Raw genomic sequence first — 17,725 nt, 5'->3', positions numbered from 1 at the left:
AAATACATGTAGTGGAGTAAAAGTACACGGTTTACCTCTGAATTGTAGTCGGGTATAAATACAAAGTAACATAAGTATTTGAGTAAATCTACTTAGTTACTTCACCGAATCCTTCAGCTTTAGGTAAATGTTGACAGCAACATTTGGAATGAAACTCGTTATATAGTGCTTTAGGTCCTAAGTGGATCAGTGCGTACATCTGCAGCTCCAGTGATGCCTCACAGTCCCCCTGGTGTGTGCACTGTCCTTATGCAGGGTGGTATTCATTTACTGCAAAGGATGACATGAAGACAGAAGAACTGTTGCTAAAGAGCATTCGTTTATTTTCCACAGGTTACTTCAGAAACAGGTAATTATGTACAAAATCTGGAATGTTGGATAAATGCATTTCAATCATCATCTCACTGTTTCCAGAGAAACCTTAGAAATACTAGCTATACATTAAAACCAGTGCCTCTGCATTGCAATTTATTGCTGGTTTTACAATCGCAAGTCACTAATGCCGTCATTAATTATTGTCTCAATTTTTTAAGATATTTACAATTTGATTAGTAAGGTCTAAAAACCAAAGAAGGCTGCTAAATAAATAAGAACGATACGGGAGCGTAAGAAACGAGCGACATGAATGAAGAAATGTTTTCATCTCCCTAGATTGTCTACCATGTCTATGTTTTTTTGCCATGAATATAAAGTGACCATTACCGCAGAAATCCCCTCAAAGTCAACAGAAATCACCAAGAAATTAATACAAATAATAAAAACAAATCATCCGTGTGAAATACTACGCTCTGTGAGACATTTAGGAAATCATTTCATTTTCATGTGGATACAATTTACAAATTCTAGATTCAGTTAAAAAATTAAGGGTACAGCTTCACTTAGAACTACCTTTAAACATTTGGACTGTTATATAAAAAGGTATATTTCATTTTGTGAACTACCACAGTGTTTAAATTTGGTTCAACAGTGCCACAAGCATAAAATATAAATCTATTTAACTACACATGGGATCAGTAGAGGCCACAATCTACTGTAAACAAGCTGAGGGAATGCCATGTGCATTAGGATAACACATTACATATTGTACAAATAATTCAGTGGTCACAAATGTGTTGTTGGAATTGAAGGGCCATTATTTAGTGACTTTTATCCTTCCCGTTTGTTGTGGAAACACGTCTCACTCAAAGAGTTATTTACCAGTGAAAGAATATTAACGGAGACGTGCACAGAGAATATGAAGTGACATATTGCTGCTTTTAAAACACATTTTCCTACATGTGACAAACATTAGGAATGATCTGAGAAGCCGCTTTGACTCAATTCGATTTTTAAAGTGGATTATTTTTTGCACAAATGGAGGAGCTATGGTAACCTAAGCGACACACAGTCAAACGCATTGGGCAAAGTGACACCATCTTCCACTTTTACACAACGCAGAGAAATCTTTCTTCAAGCACTGTTTATATTTCTTGTGCTATGTCATTAGAAAAAAAACATGTTTTCACAATATAAAAATTATGTAAAATCATTGGTGATTACTAAAGATTGTGTTTAAAAAAATGCTATCTGATGATCTTTTTGAAAATAAAGGCTTTAGTATTGCTTTGAAGCCATGATGCTGCAAATGCTGTGATGATGTGAGTATTGCTCGGGTTCTGGGGTCCTCCCCTGCTCCAACAGTTCCAGGTCTATGGCACTTGACAACTTGTTTCTCCCAGCTCTACTCTCTCTCTACAGCAAAGAAAACATATTGAGAAACGGTTCCAAAGTGATGAGTAAGAAGCGTGATTAAAACATCATTTCATAGACACAAAAGGCAAACTGTGGTCTTCTCCCATGTACAAACTGACAGATGTTGAAACCCCGGCAAAATAAAACGTTTTGGCTGCCTGAAAGATGAAGCCCTTGAGAAATAAAAACACGAGTGAAACGTTGACCTGTTCTTATTCAAATATCTTCCCAATATCCTGCACTCTCCCTGTCCACAAACTTGCTTTGGTTCACTGGCACACCCGCCACGTCTTTCTACGCTTAAAGGAAGAGTTCCAAACACGTGCAGCTCTTTCTGGTCACTGCAAGTGCTTCAAACTTCTCTCAGAAAATGTCCCAAAATGTTGAACTTCAGCTTCAAACTAAAGCTTCCGACTATCTGAACAGATTAAGGCTGAGCCAACACCTCCCCTCTCCCATTTCCCCAACATCCGAGAAGCTGTGATTCATTCATATTGCCAAGGATTGTCTTCCACACAGCGCAGGTAGTGGTGTGTGGGGGTGGTGTGCAGAGCCGTGGGGGTGGTGTGCAGAGCCGTGAGCATAGTCCTGTGGAAGTGTCGCGTGTTCACAGGTTTATGGAAGCAGGGCTGGATCAAACGATATCTCTCCGAAAAACAAAATCTAATCACTTCCTCGATCTACATTCGTCTCCACAAGAAAAGCACGTAACATCGTCCTCCATAAAAGATCGCAGGGCAGACCACATTTCAACATCTTAGATTAAAAGTTAAAAAAAAAAGGCGAGGGAGTGGTCAATCCATGTCAATCTGCAGAAAGGAAACCTCATTCATGATCAAGGGCTTCTGAGTTGTGGACGAAAAGAAGAAAAACGAAAAGATGATCTGTACAGAGACCACAGTAATTATTTGCATCAGGTCACATCTTCAGCTTCTTTTGTATAAAAATATATATACCACAGTGATGGCCTTTTGAGGACTCGTACTCGTTTCACTTTGATCCACTACATTCAGTGGTTTCCCCCGTAAATCAAGGCTCTGCTATAAATAGTCCCGGCAGGTCAGTGTCCTCTGCTGCGTACAAAAATATGAGTCAACATTAATGTCTCCGTTTGCCTCGTGTCCCTCAGCTTCAGAGGTCAGGTTCAGTCTATGCCTGCGCTTCTCTTACGATAATCATATCCACAGTGTTAGGAAAAGTCTTCAGGAGGGCCACTGCGTACCCGTGATCGATATTCACAAAGCTGTAGCCGTTCGCCTGGAAGAGACAGCATTTTGGTTACCATGGAGAACATCTTGATAAAGCTTTCACTAATCGCCAAGAATGTAATGATATTTCTGTGATGTTTGTCAGATGGCAAAATACCTGGAGGATTTTATCTCCAGGCTGAAGAATCTTAGATGCCGGCCCCTCAGGTTGAACCCTCGTCACAAATATACCCTTAAATCAGACCCACAAAGGATCATTGTGAATTATGCAAATCACACATCAGTTTCTCCTAAAATAACAAATCATTGAATAAATGGCATTCTTTGAGTATGGTATTATAACTATTTACTTACATTGTCGTCTGGGCGAAAAGGATTTCCCCGACCTCCCACTCCTCCTGATATACTGAAACCAAGCTCTGGATTTTTCTCCACTTTCACCCGAAACTGAAACCAACCCACATTAGTCATTTACTGCTAATTACACAAGTGACCAACAGTATGCTTGAAAAAACACACGGGAGGTCTTTTTAAATGACTTGACAGCTCTTTCTTTGTGAAACAAAACTCTCGGAAATGAACAAGAATATTTGATTCTTACTTACTTAAAACTCCCTTCAAATAATAGTTCAGCCTTTCAGCAACAAAGTCAATATGCATTTCCTAAGCTCCTAAGGAGAAGTTGCTTATCAGATCCACTAGAGTATTAATATTCTCTTCAAACATCAGACTGCCTCAAACTGTGGAACTCTTCTTTTAACCAAGCTTCAGCTCAGCCAATAAAGATAAATAAATAATAAAGAGTATCCTGAAAATACAAAACGCTTTTAACAGTTCAGTGTTTCAAGTAGTTCTCCCCCATGCCTCACCTCTTGCTGCAGAGCGTCCGGCGGGATACGCGGCGGCCCCTGGGGAGGATGGGACACTTTGAGCATCAGGTAATCAATGAGCTGCTCTCTGGAGGGGTGGCGGGCCATGGACCCCTGGCTCGCCTGTGGACGGACAGAGGGGCCCATCTGACCGTTCATCAAAGGCACCTAGGAAACAAAAACACATGAGGTTGGGATTGAGTTTTTAAATGAGCACATTTTACCACCACGTCTCGCTCTGCAGCCAAATGTCTGTGTGAACCTACTTTTCTGTGAGGGTCCATGGTGTAGCTCTGCTGTCCTTGGGGAAACACGTCGTCCTGAAAGGGCAGACAGTGATGATTATTAACCGTGCCCAAACCCCACTGCACTGAAACTCATTTACAACCAGGATACCAGGCAGGACAGACGAGTACACACTGACACCAACGCTTCTTAAGTCTAGGGATGACATTAGGTCGTGAAGGAAGGAGGTGAAAGGGACACAGCTAATTCACATTAGGAAAAATGAGATTAAATTGTGCTTAAGTTTCTATTCACAGTCTGAGAAGCGTGTCATTCTAAATATTGGCTTACGGGGGAAAAGGAGAATCTTAAAAGTTAAGTAGGGAGGGGGTTACACAATGCTCTTATCTTTAGATTGTGTCAGAGCCTCTAATGGCGCGTTTCCACTGCAGCGGGTAGCTCGCCTTAAGCGTGCCGAGCCCGTTTTGGTTGTGCTTCCACTTGGCCTAGTTTTGGCCCGGGGCTACTTTTTCACCTTTTTTCTGGCCCGACTAAATCGTGGTTCTAGGGCCAGGAACAACCGGGCTGAGTCGGGCTGAGTATGCTAAACTAGAGAGTGAATCGCTGGCAAGGGGCTACAACTACAACAAGATGAACATATTTTACCGTGATTTAATTGTAATACACGTTTCAAAATGATGCCGACGTAACAACACACTGATACCGGTTAGTAAAAACCATGAATTAATGCTTTGACAAGTCTGCAGACAGACGGCAGAGAAACACCCTTTAAAATGTGTGTTTTATAAATGGAGTTTGGCTAAGCTAACGTTATATATGTTCCGACCGTCCACACTCACAACAACGGCCTACAGACATAAATAAACCAGTGACTGTATTCGCCATGACACAGGCAGTCTGTGGTTTGTACTTGTTTCACTTTTGTCTAGTTTCTGAACAGATATGAGGAGCTGTGAGCTCTGAGGGCTAACAGCTAACGGCTGTGTTGTTTTTCTGGGGCTCTCATTGAAGATGACGTCACGGCTCCGCCTACACTGCGTTACTATAGTTACTGCCCCAGTTCCTAAACTGTAATGGAAGCGCAGCATTAAAGTGAGCCGGGCCTAATAAGGCCTAACCAAACCGAGCGAGGCCTGCAGTGGAAACGCGCCATTATTCTCCTCTACAGATTATAATACCCACTTTCTAGTCACTCAAACCACTTACCTTTTGCAAACACAGATTTCATCCCCACCCCACACACTATGAGAGGATGTGAAGTGAGTCTGAAGTGAAGATGAGGAATGAGCAGAATAGGGATATAAAGTGCAGTTAGAAGGAGAAGAAAATCACGGTTGTTTGAAGGATAACGCACACCATGATGATGATGATGTTAGAGCACCTGGCTGGCTTAAAAGGGGGTGTTTTGTACCATAAATAAAACACCATATCTCTTTATCAACTTAGACTCTAATGAAGGAAAAGCCTCTTTATAAATAAGATGCTAATACAAAATTGCAAAAAAGCCTGCTTCAGTCTTGTTGCCAGGTACATTTAGAAAAAGATACTGCTGTAAATGTGTCACTAGATTTACTCCAATGTTAACTCTTTGCAAAAAAAGAGACAGAAAAATCTTTCTCGATGACTTTAATGCATGTGGTCGACAATACATTTTGCCAAACACAGCTTATACATTTTTTGAAGGAAAATATTTTAGATAATTACTTAAATCTTAAGCTCTGCAGCATCCTTCATACATTCAGTGTGACTTCAGCAGATACATCTTTCTCTGATTCTAGCATCAAGTATAGTTAAGCCTAGGAGTCAATTTGATGATGGTACAAAATATAAGTAGGCCCCTTTTAAACAAGTCCAACCGCACTACAGTGAAAGGAGACACACAACAAACCACCCATTTTACACTCAGAGGAGACAGTCACGTACTAGGAAGGGTCTGTGTTCATGAGAATCAGACGTTAGGAGAGACATTATACTTTCACTTAAAAAAAGGACAAGTGAAAGATTCTGAGGGTCAGTGATCACTTCTCAACACCCAGGAGAGAAGGAAACAGACATTACTCTTCTTCTAAAGGATGTGAAACTAGCAGGAAGCCCCGGCTGGTTACGAGCTGCAGGAAGGAGCTGACTTCAGGTCACAGTACTCACACAGAGGCCCAGCGCTCCGTAGGGCCCTCCGTCCCTGGCACTAAACACCAGAGACGCCTGGCTGGCATGCATATCCCTACAGCTGCCGTAGTGAGACCAGCTCAGCGGAGCGTTATTGGAATTATAGGAGCGAGACAGCGCGTTCTGAACAGAGGGACGACACAGGACAACCGGCAACACGGACATGTTAGCCGAGACCATGCATCCACCACACGAGTGATGACATAAAAGACACAACAAAAAGGTTTACAGCTTATAAAACACACACATGCAAGGAATCAGAAATATTGTGCACACGGCTGGGTTAGTAGGCTTTGGTAAACTCCGGACTCCATGTTAAAAGCTTCATCCCATCTAAATATCCACATATAGTTTCGTTTAGTTTGCCCAGGTTTGAGACCCCAATAAAGGAATAGGTTCTGATAGCCAGTATATCTTGGACCTTCTCTACTTCTCACCAACCCCTTATCAAATCTTTTATATCTCTTTTGCTTTTTTACTTTGAGATGCTTTCATTTCACTCCAAACCAACTACCTTTGAGCACCTGATAAAGCACTTGAAAATAAAATGGTTATGTTATTATTATTTGGTTTAAAAAACAAATACATGAAACTGTATCCTTGTTGGGCTTCCCCTTAAGGACAATTGTATTCGTGCTGTTGGAGTCATCATTGTAATCTACAGTCCATATGTTAACCTTTACAGAAACAAAAAAGCTATTCCCGTCTGAAAATGTATTCACTGACATTTCACATTCCACAGCAGTACTTTTTTTACCTTTTCCATTTTCTTGTACTCGATGTGCCGCATCACCTGGTCTCTCCAGTCATTTGGCACCCTTCCCGCCCCGACTCCCCCCGGCACCTGTGCTGGCCCCTCCAGCAGCGAGTGCTCGGACTTCACCCTGGCGGCGGGCCTCTTGCTGGGGCTGCTCTGCTGGTAGCTGAAGTCGCTGACGGACATGGTCCTCTCTGGAAGCTCGTGAGGCTGCGGCCGGGCGCAGGGAGGCCTGGAAGATCCCGGAGAGTCGATACTGTAAGTGCGCGCTGAGAGGGGCCTCTGCATGGCTTGGCTCATCGCCAGCGGCCCCCTGGCGAGGGTGTGGATGTCCCGGTATGTCATGTATTCCCCATCAGGCACCTGTATGCGTCTGGGGTCGCCCATAGAGGCGGTGGAGGCGGTGCTGCTCTGCCTCTGCAGAGTGCTGCTTCTGCCCTGGCCTCCAGTAGAATAAGCCCACATGTCCCCGGAGGGTTTGGGAGCCCCCCTCTGCTGGGGCTGATGAGAGTAGGGAGGGGCTTGGTTACGGTTTGAGTAGTTGGTGTTGGCTAGTGAGTGTGGAGGAGGAGGGAGGTAGCCTTGCTGCTCAGGAGGCATGGGTGTCCTAGGGGCCCACAGACCCTCTTTAGGCAGGGCACTGCTTGAGTACTGGATGTTGTACTGAGGGGGGGGGAGGCCCATGGCCATGCTGGAAGACACAGGGTATCTGCTGGTGCTGGCAGGGGGCTTGGAGGAAGACAGCAGGTCTGAGGAGGAGGCGGAGGAGCCGGGGTAGATCTGCAGAGTCTGGTCGTTGAGTAACTGACTGGCCGACTTGCTCCTGACGATGCTCTGGCCCTGAGAAGCCCCCGGCCCTGGGCCGGCCCCTGCCATCCTGGTCATGCCTGCTGTGTCATAGCACTCATCGCCCCCATCAATGGAGAATAGCTTCAGTCCTCCTGATTCCATGTTGCTTACACTTTGACACTTCATCACCGGCGGGGGGTTGCACCTCTTCTCTGGAGACAGTTCCTCAGTGCTGCGAGAGAGAGACATGTCGCTGCTGGCGGTCGTTCCTGTCGAGGCCGAATGCACCGCAGACGTCTCCACTCTCATCGCTTGGCTTTTGTTCCCCAGACTGTTGATGCAGTCACTGACCTGCTGGTTTCCATTCAGGAAATGCTCCATGTTGTCATTGCTGAAGCCCTGCTTGCTGTCCTCTGGGTTGACTGAACCATTCTTGGTTTGATCCACATCGTCCAGCCGCACCATGTTGTCCGTTGGTAATTTGGACACGTTCATATTGATCTGGTCCCACTTGGTGTACGTTTCTCCCATGCCGTTGTTAATTCCCTTCTCGATGAAGGCCAGCCTGGCTTCCATGGACAGGTCATAGTCCCCCATTTTCTCTGGTGGGGTCTGTTGGGCTTTCAGAAGGGCTTGAAGGGATGTTTCAGAGCCGTTTCCATTATGGAGGAGAGGGGTGGTGTCTTTAGGCTGGTTCATGTTCTCATCATCATGCCTAAAACAAAGACGTAGATACATCAGGTTATGTAATAACGTCATGAGGAATACTCTCCTCTGTACTCTTTACTGCTTTTCTGGGGTTTCCCTTTCATAAAGTGTGTTCTAAAGGTTTGTGTGCATGTAAATGGTCTGCAAAGGCTAAAATCCCTGTGTTCCACCAGAGGGAGTTTCTCTCCCGCCCCCCCCCCCCCCCTCTGCCTAAACGCCTCCGATGGACTCTGATGTTTACTTCTACGATACAGGGACATCACTACCCAACACTCTATTGGCTAGCTCTCAAACACATTGTACCTGATAGGCTAAGGGACGGGACATCTCTAAGCGGTTGACCAATCACAACAAAGCCGGCCAGCTAACCAATCAGAGCAGACGCCCAGTCTGAGAAAAATAAAGAGCTTTTTGAACATTAAAGCATGGAGACATGTAGAGACACTACATACTGATATACACCTGAACATCAGCAGGAGAGGACTCTTTAAAGTAGAGACACTACATACTGATATACAGCTGAACATCAGCAGGAGAGGACTCTTTAAAGTAGAGACACTACATACTGATATACACCTGAACATCAGCAGGAGAGGACTCTTTAAAGTAGAGACACTACATACTGATATACACCTGAACATCAGCAGGAGAGGACTCTTTAAAGTAGAGACACTACATACTGATATACACCTGAACATCAGCAGGAGAGGACTCTTTAAAGTAGAGACACTACATACTGATATACACCTGAACATCAGCAGGAGAGGACTCTTTAAAGTAGAGACACTACATACTGATATACAGCAGAACATCAGCAGGAGAGGACTCTTTAAAGTAGAGACACTACATACTGATATACACCTGAACATCAGCAGGAGAGGACTCTTTAAAGTAGAGACACTACATACTGATATACAGCTGAACATCAGCAGGAGAGGACTCTTTAAAGTAGAGACACTACATACTGATATACACCTGAACATCAGCAGGAGAGGACTCTTTAAAGTAGAGACACTACATACTGATATACACCTGAACATCAGCAGGAGAGGACTCTTTAAAGTAGAGACACTACATACTGATATACAGCAGAACATCAGCAGGAGAGGACTCTTTAAAGTAGAGACACTACATACTGATATACACCTGAACATCAGCAGGAGAGGACTCTTTAAAGTAGAGACACTACATACTGATATACAGCTGAACATCAGCAGGAGAGGACTCTTTAAAGTAGAGACACTACATACTGATATACACCTGAACATCAGCAGGAGAGGACTCTTTAAAGTAGAGACACTACATACTGATATACACCTGAACATCAGCAGGAGAGGACTCTTTAAAGTAGAGACACTACATACTGATATACAGCAGAACATCAGCAGGAGAGGACTCTTTAAAGTAGAGACACTACATACTGATATACACCTGAACATCAGCAGGAGAGGACTCTTTAAAGTAGAGACACTACATACTGATATACAGCTGAACATCAGCAGGAGAGGACTCTTTAAAGTAGAGACACTACATACTGATATACACCTGAACATCAGCAGGAGAGGACTCTTTAAAGTAGAGACACTACATACTGATATACACCTGAACATCAGCAGGAGAGGACTCTTTAAAAGGTTTGTAGAATGATACAAACCTGCTTTTTGGCAGGAAGGGCATCTTTGCCTCTCTCTCGGGGGTGCACAGAGAGTTGTCCTGACTGCTGTCTGTGGTCAGAGACACCGAGTCCGACATGCGTGATGGAGATGAACAGTTGCTGTTGTTCTGGTTGCTGTTGGCAACTGTATCATCCAGCAAAGAGTCTGCGTCATCTGTTAATCAGAAATATTGCTGTTTGTATACTGTACATGTAGTAACTGTCACTTTAAATACATATTTCAAATAAAAAACACTTTTACCTTTTTTCTCCTTACTTAGAGTCACCACTTTCGGCTGGTTGATGGAGATCTCAATTAGAGGGGGTCTCATCTGAGCCACTTTCATCTCTGCCTCTTCATCAGAAAGCTCCTCAGAATCCTGAGTATAAAAACAATAATTTAAAAGTGTATAATGTGTAAGGTTTGGTACCAAAATCCGATTCCGATCCGGTTCCAACATTTTGATTCCATCGGTATCGTTTAGAAATGTTAATTTCGGTTCTGCTTATTGATATGTAGGAAAATATAGGAAATGTATCTCGCTGCTTTCTGTATGTTCGACGGGGGCGAGCGGGAAATGTAGCGAGCACAGTACCAGGGTTGGGAAGAAAAACTCGGTTCCGAGTAAGAACAAATAACAATTGTCTGGTACCGGGATAATAAGAGTTATGAGGACGAGCCCCTTTTCTCTTTCTACACACAGCTTCATCTGTATCAACCTATCTAATGGTCTTTCTCTCATACGTAATGAAGGTTATTAAGCATTTGAGCTCCTATGTTGTAATATTGACCGCCATTTCCTCTATGAAGTAAAGCAGCCTCCGTCTGTCTGTGTCCTCACATCCCCGAATTGCAGTACATGTTGGACACAGACTGTGGTGAGACTCTGTCACACAGGCAGGTTGCAGTGTAACAGCAGAGGAGACTGGGGGAATTGTACATTTTCCAATTGCACCACTTAGAACTAACTTGTGAATGCAAAAACAATACAGAGATGATTTTAATATAATTGTATTCAATAACAGCGACTAAAGTCATTTGTAAATATGAATACAGATATGACTAAATGTTTTCATAAATATATTTTTCAAAATATATTAAAAAAATGCAGAACCTGAATCAAAAAATCCCAACGATACCCAACCCTAATAATGTGCTTGTTGAATTTGAAATTGGGAGGATGAAAGAGTTAAAAGTACCTCCAGTGTGTCCTCGTGGTTCATCATAGAGCCCCCTGCAGTTTTGAGAGGGACTCTGTGAGAGCTGTAAGAGTCGGAAGTGTCTTTCCATTCTGTGGAAGAGGAGTTTTGGCCATATGTGATGGAGGGCTCAATGTCTGACACTGTGCCATTGGGATAGGGAGCTTCAATCACCTACAAAGAAAACAAATGTATTACAAATATTCCTTCACCTGTGTATAGAATGATCATTTCTTAAAGGGGAACTTAAAGGGGAACCAAGATTTATTTCCAAGTAAAATCCCATTTGGCTGAAGCTGACCTTAACTCCCACGTCCTGCACCCCGATGTGGTTCCTCTCCACTGGTTTTGCATCCCTCCCCGACTCGTCACCTGACTCGTCCTCCTTCAGCCGGTGAGCCACAGACTGGGCTGTCTTCACCATGTTCTTCAGCTCCTCTGGGTACGGAGTGGGGTACCGCTTCAGATTACCCTCCTGGGGGAGATCAAAAGAACAATCACGCAGTTGGAGTTTTGAGAGAAGAAGTGAAAATGTCAGGGGGTATTACATGTAGAAAGAGACACATTTCTCACTGATACAAAGACATTAATTTAAAGATTTAAGTAAGAAGATGCATGTATTCAAATGTGTTTTTAGTTTGAGCCATTGAACTCAACAGCAATATCTTGAAATGCCAGATTTGACATGAAAACAGCAATATCAAAATGATACTTGTGATGACAACAAAGTCCTTATTGCTTGAGACACCTACCCTTGGGGGTGTTTCTCTCTCATCCTTGTCTTCGTCACACTCGAAGGCCACTTGAGCTCGGTGCTTGCGCTGTTCCTCCCAGAGAGCTGGATTGAAGCTTTCAGAGTCAGAGCTGGGAATGTCTAAAGATAAAAGGAGGATAAGGTGTTAGTTTTTAATGTAATGTTTTGTATCATCATTTATACATGTCTGACTTTGACCACACGGTGGCGCAAAGACTGCATGAGGCAAAACATGAAAGAGCTGTGGAGAAACTTCACATTCAGGAGTTAACCCTTTCAACTCAAACCGTTCCATCGTGAAGTATTGATACATGGAATTGTTGTTGTATTAAACGGACAAAAAAGCAAAAAGATCAAAAGCACAACATTACACATTATTGCCAAAATGAAATTATGAAAAATGTGTCACTCTTCAAGCAGACAAATGATTGTTAAACATCACTCTGCAAAAAATATGCCAACAATTGAATGAAAACTGTGAACGATAGATCACTAGAATGATAGATCACTTCTTCACGGTCACGTTTGTATGACTCCTGTGTGAAGGGAGAACACAGCACAGGATGTATATGTGATTGTGGTTATGATGATCCGTGAACTCTGTCGGTGATCTGCCCTCTCACGTGTCTCTAAGTCTTATCGCAAATTAAATAACACATTTGTATCCTGACCAGAATTTCATCCTTTTTTTAAAGAATTGATATCATACTATATGATTAAAACTGTCATGTAAGCTTTCAGGTGGAATCGATGGCACTATAAAAGTCCAAATCAAGAACTCTTGTTGCTGAAGTTGTTGAGACGACACCAGAGTGTGAATGCACAGTGGATAATGTGAGTCACCTGGTGTGTGGCCGTCATATTGACGAGTTTTAAAACAATTATCGCAGTCAGGTCAAGACTTTTTCCAGCCTTTCAGGAAACACGAGGAAACAGATGAAAGCTCTTTTGGAAAATCCCCAGTTGATTAGCGTGGAAAAGGGCATGAAGCAGACGGCTCGGAGATATCAACCAGAGAACAGGACCTGCATGCAGTCACTTGAGCGGGGTCTTTTCTGCTGGTGCACCACACCACTGACATGGTTTCAAAAACCCAGCAGCTGACTCACTGCCATTTTGTAGTTCAAGCGCGTAGATCTTAAACCACTACTCCAATGTTAAGACCAGCGGGGTCAACGCAGGCCGTCCCGTGTCATCGGAAACCAAACCAAACCAACAGATGCTGTTTCTGTATTGACTGCAGCTTTAGGCTCGAGTAACAAGGTCCCTCATGAAATATGAAAACAAGAATCCTTGCCGGCCACTTGTAAGATTGCTACGAGACAATTAGACTTACAAAACCACTTATTTCCCTGACTTTTCATTCTGGGTATAGACTATCAATTCCTACAAATGATCCTGAGAAAGTGCTTAGTCATAGAAGAACAGTTCCTTTGTGTCACAGCCTAGTGGTACTGAATACTGAATCTTAAATATCCAGCTAAAAAGTGAAAAAGGGTCAGAAATGTTTGCAGATTCAATTTCTCTTTTATGTTTTTTCATGATTATTCTCTTTGAATGCACGGTACTCACATTCCTCCGTCCTGGTTTGCTGGGGGAACATGTAGTTGGTCAGCACAGTTTTGTGTGTCTCTGGATCCTCCTCTTTCTGGAGCGGGATCAGGGGCTTCGACTGTGGGAGACAAAAAGTAGGTTTGAGTGTGCTATCTGCCATCAACAGTGCTACACACAGAGTCCTGGTGTCTCTGCGCCTCCCTTTCGCATTGGAAGTTAACTTGGCTGTAACATTGGCACTTGATTCAACTCAAACTAGAGAACACATGGGGGGGGGGGACACACATCATAAGATGCCCAATTAGGACATTGATATGGTTCAACTACTTTCCCACAGGTCTTTGCAGCAGAGTTTCTCCCTTTAATCTTCTCCAAACCACCCACTGTCCTTGCTTTGATTGAAATAATACTTAAACACCTCTTGAGTGCCTCTTCCTGTCAACCATCCCTTGATAAAGCTGGCTTAAGCTCCATCAATGTCCCCTTGACCCAATCACCATCGCTGCACCTGCCCGAGAGAATCCCTGTGTCTCAAAACTGCTGTGCCGGCTGAACAATCTCTCCTTGATGTGATTTCTGCAAAACTGCACTCCTCAATAAGTGAGTAAATCTCATTTATAAACATGCAGTACCTTTATCGTGTCAGTGTTCTACAAGTCAATTAAGGAACATTACACTTTCAAACAAAACACGAAGAAACAACATTAAATGCATGTTTTCACAAACAGATTTGAATGAAAAACAGTCGACATCGACACATCTCATGTGTACAGGAATGCTGTTTTTTAAATCCTCAGGGAAAAAGCTTAATCCCCATTGGTCCACAGAGCTTTGGTCCTATGACCTTGGAGTCCTGTCTCTCTCTCTATGTGTGATCAATACATCAGTCAGGTTGGTAAATCAGGTGTTATTGGATCATTGCAGATATATATCAGAACTGGCATGTATTTCATTATACAGCGAATTGAGGTACAGATACGCTCAAGACTAGTATATTACGCAATTTATTTATGAATAAACTACTGCCTTTAAAGTTCTCTATTGGCTGGTTTCTTGATAAGAAATGTACAAGGGTCACGGTGTGATTGGTTGTAGAGAGATGTGTAAATGATAAGAAAGTTCTCACAATGTTTTCTGCTTTTAAAAGGCCAAGGACAACTTTAAGACACGTTCTTTTATTGGCAATGTGTTGAGTCAATGAAACAGACACTTAAATGGTCTAGTAGCGATGAAACAAAGGCTGAATTATTTATTAATTGATTTCAGAATGCGGTGAGTCAACAGACTATCATTTAGAAGTATGTGAAAGCTGGAGCAAGCAAACACAATCAATATACTCCCGCAGCATCTTCTGCTACGGTACTTTTGCCTCTGCATAAAACGCCTCCGATAAGCTGGAAGCGAGCCGTTCAAGAATCCCTTTCCCACACAAAGCTACACTGCCATGACAAAACGAGACAAAGTCCCTTCCTGACACACAATCTGAGCGGACTCAAACGTTTCCACCGCCGATAGGCTTATCTTGCGTCCTGTGCAGGGCCACATTATCCAAGGCAGACTTCAAGCAACACAACTTCTTCAGTGACCTTGATGGCTCTACATCTGCTTCACCTCCGGCTAGCTGCTGCTGCTGCTGCTTTTTCTCACAAACGGTTTCCCTGTCATTCTAGTCTCAGTAACGACACTGTTTGACAGGCTTGCCTAGATGACCATACTGTTGTCTTTCAACAGGTAATCATGTAAGCGTAACATCTGCTGACATTCATTAGGATCCACCAGCACTTTAAAATGTAGTATTTATGGTTTCTCTGTCTAACCTGCACTGCTATTTGGCCGATCAAATGTCCTGGAAGTGGTGTACTGCATTTGCAATGTGTTTTCCTTGGCCTCATTGGATTCATTTACAGCTGAATAAGGTGGCGAGTAACCTACCACTACTCTATCAGATTCATATTTAATTTATATAATATCACCTGGTTTTCAGACAGCCACATTGCAGTCATCTGGTTCAGTTTCGTGAAACTGTAGGGTAGATTCTTCAACCTGCAGAGGAACAGAAACCACACAGGTACTCAGTCGTCTTGCATCAACAACAATGCATGAGCAAAAGTGACAAATGACTGCCATATGAAGTGTGTCAGGTCATTTCAATGTGTGACGGCCCACTGTAAAAATAGGCGTAAGCCTATTTTTCGTGAAAAATGTAATGTCAGTGCTTTGGGATTGTTATTCAGTGTATTTGGCACAGAGCCGACTCAAGGCATGGAAAACCCCTGATTAAAACTGTATTGAGGCCTTGGCTTCCTAACCATCCCAATTTCATTCTGGCCAGAATGAAGGTTATTTCATCGTGGTGTGGTAATTACCATCATGTGTTTCAGAAAGTGTGAGATCAACTACTTTGCATTCATAATGAAGCATGTATGCAAGGCTGCAGGAGAGCCTTTCAAGAAGCTTCTTTTATAAGGACCTGCTCATACATATTTCATCATAGATCCATCTGCAGATTGTTTCCTATATAATCGATTAGCCCATCAAATGTCCAAACATTGTCAACAATTAGTCTTAAATGCTCTGCTGACGTCTTAAAAATAAATTCAATTCCCATGAATGAGAAACAGAGAATTCCGTGGCCAACCGTCACATTAAAGATAATGATTTAAAACGTTGCTTCAAAATGCCTTTTGCTAAACCATTGATTCAAATCATTTTGTCCTTGAGCTTTGATGAGCGTGAAGACTGTCAGTCAGGACTCACTTGTTGTTACTGAGATTGATGACCTTGAGCTTCTGCATGTCACCCATTTCATCAGGCAAGGACTCCAGCTTGTTGGAATGTAGGAACAGCACAGTTGCATTCTTCCAGCTGCCCATCTGCGAGGGGATTCAGAGACGTTAGCCAACAAGGCTGGCTGTTACCGATGAGCAGACTGGCCTCACACCCTTTAACACATCTCTATTCTCCACCAACACGTTCTTCTATACTGTAATGTGCATGCTCACCTCGGGGGGGAGTATGGTCAGGAAGTTGTGATCTGCAGCGAAGGTGCGGATGCTGACACATTGACCGATGGTAGAGGGCAACGCTTCGATCTCATTGAAGCTGCAGTCCAGCTCATCCAGAGAGTGTAGTCTGATGCAAAGGAGGGGAGTGAGACGTTCATCAATTGATGTCATTATTATATACAGCACTTTATTATGTTAAATCTTGGTTAAAGGACATATCATTTGTAGTGTTCCTATAAATAATTGGAAGACTTGAAAGAGGCTTAAGATAAATGATTAAAACTGAACCATTACAGGCAGATTGATCCTGACCTTAGGTCCTAGTATGTGCCAACAATCCTGGATCCCAGAGTTCCCATAATGCAACTCAATTACATATTTTGAATAAACACTCCCTGCCTTTTAAACAAGGACATCTTTTAAACTCCACATCCCCAGTGTGTATTCACCACACCCATGCTAAGCTAACATAAGAAAGCTCCCTCTGGAGCCCCAGTAGACATTATAAGACCACTTTCACAGGCTCATTAAGTTGTATGACAAGTAAACTGAAATGCATGAGCAAACATCCGCAGAATGTCCCTTTAATTCTAATGCATCAAACTGTCAGTATAAATGTAGTAGCTGGGTAGCATGACATTGTAAAATATTTCTTGATTGCCCTTCAAATATACTTTATACAAGATGGATGTATCTAACAGTGAAATAGATGTTTACAACTATACTGATGCATCTTAAAAGCTCCATGGGACTGAACCCATGTTGACACAGAAGAGCTGAGCAGCTGGGGCTTTCTGCTGAATGAAAAATGCAAATGCGCTCTGGGGATTCAGATGAATGCGAAAAAAGAGTCCGACTCGCAGGAGAGCCACAGTGTTATAGAACAGTCCAACTCCAAAACACGGCATTCGACCGCTCCCTGTGGAGGACAGGGACAGGGACAGGGACAGACCACACTGTGCACAAACAGCGGAAGGAATACAAAACAGCCATGTATAACTGACAAATGTATCAGCTTGGGATCCTTGCATGGGATTAAGCCAAACCATAGGCTTTGTCACATAATCTGTGTCAAATTACAAGA

The 17,725-nt window shown here is 43.0% G+C and overlaps 1 protein-coding gene across 2 annotated transcripts in view; it reads right to left on the bottom strand.

The window, feature by feature from the left end:
* Positions 1-297: 297 nt before the first annotated feature.
* The window catches only part of erbin (erbb2 interacting protein), a 73,606-nt gene continuing 56,178 nt past the window's right edge, over positions 298-17,725 (bottom strand). Inside the window, exons 12-27 of one of the 2 annotated variants that reach the window (XM_034095946.1) lie at positions 16,639-16,768; positions 16,394-16,509; positions 15,610-15,679; positions 13,655-13,754; positions 12,081-12,202; positions 11,630-11,803; positions 11,329-11,502; positions 10,391-10,508; positions 10,129-10,303; positions 6,978-8,481; positions 6,200-6,343; positions 4,075-4,128; positions 3,809-3,976; positions 3,294-3,386; positions 3,097-3,171; positions 298-2,988 (exon numbers count right to left, since the gene is read on the bottom strand). In XM_034095946.1, the coding sequence (XP_033951837.1) occupies positions 2,881-2,988; positions 3,097-3,171; positions 3,294-3,386; positions 3,809-3,976; positions 4,075-4,128; positions 6,200-6,343; positions 6,978-8,481; positions 10,129-10,303; positions 10,391-10,508; positions 11,329-11,502; positions 11,630-11,803; positions 12,081-12,202; positions 13,655-13,754; positions 15,610-15,679; positions 16,394-16,509; positions 16,639-16,768 (3,325 nt within the window). In that variant the 3' untranslated portion in view covers positions 298-2,880. The remainder of the gene's footprint in view (positions 2,989-3,096; positions 3,172-3,293; positions 3,387-3,808; positions 3,977-4,074; positions 4,129-6,199; positions 6,344-6,977; positions 8,482-10,128; positions 10,304-10,390; positions 10,509-11,328; positions 11,503-11,629; positions 11,804-12,080; positions 12,203-13,654; positions 13,755-15,609; positions 15,680-16,393; positions 16,510-16,638; positions 16,769-17,725) is intronic. The other variant, XM_034095949.1, reaches the window with a different exon arrangement.

The sequence above is a fragment of the Pseudochaenichthys georgianus genome, chromosome 12, assembly GCF_902827115.2.
Source record: "Pseudochaenichthys georgianus chromosome 12, fPseGeo1.2, whole genome shotgun sequence".
In the NCBI taxonomy this organism is placed as follows: Eukaryota; Metazoa; Chordata; class Actinopteri; order Perciformes; family Channichthyidae; genus Pseudochaenichthys; species Pseudochaenichthys georgianus.
Note: the sequence above shows the minus strand (reverse complement) of the source record. Positions and strands in the feature narration are given on the sequence as shown.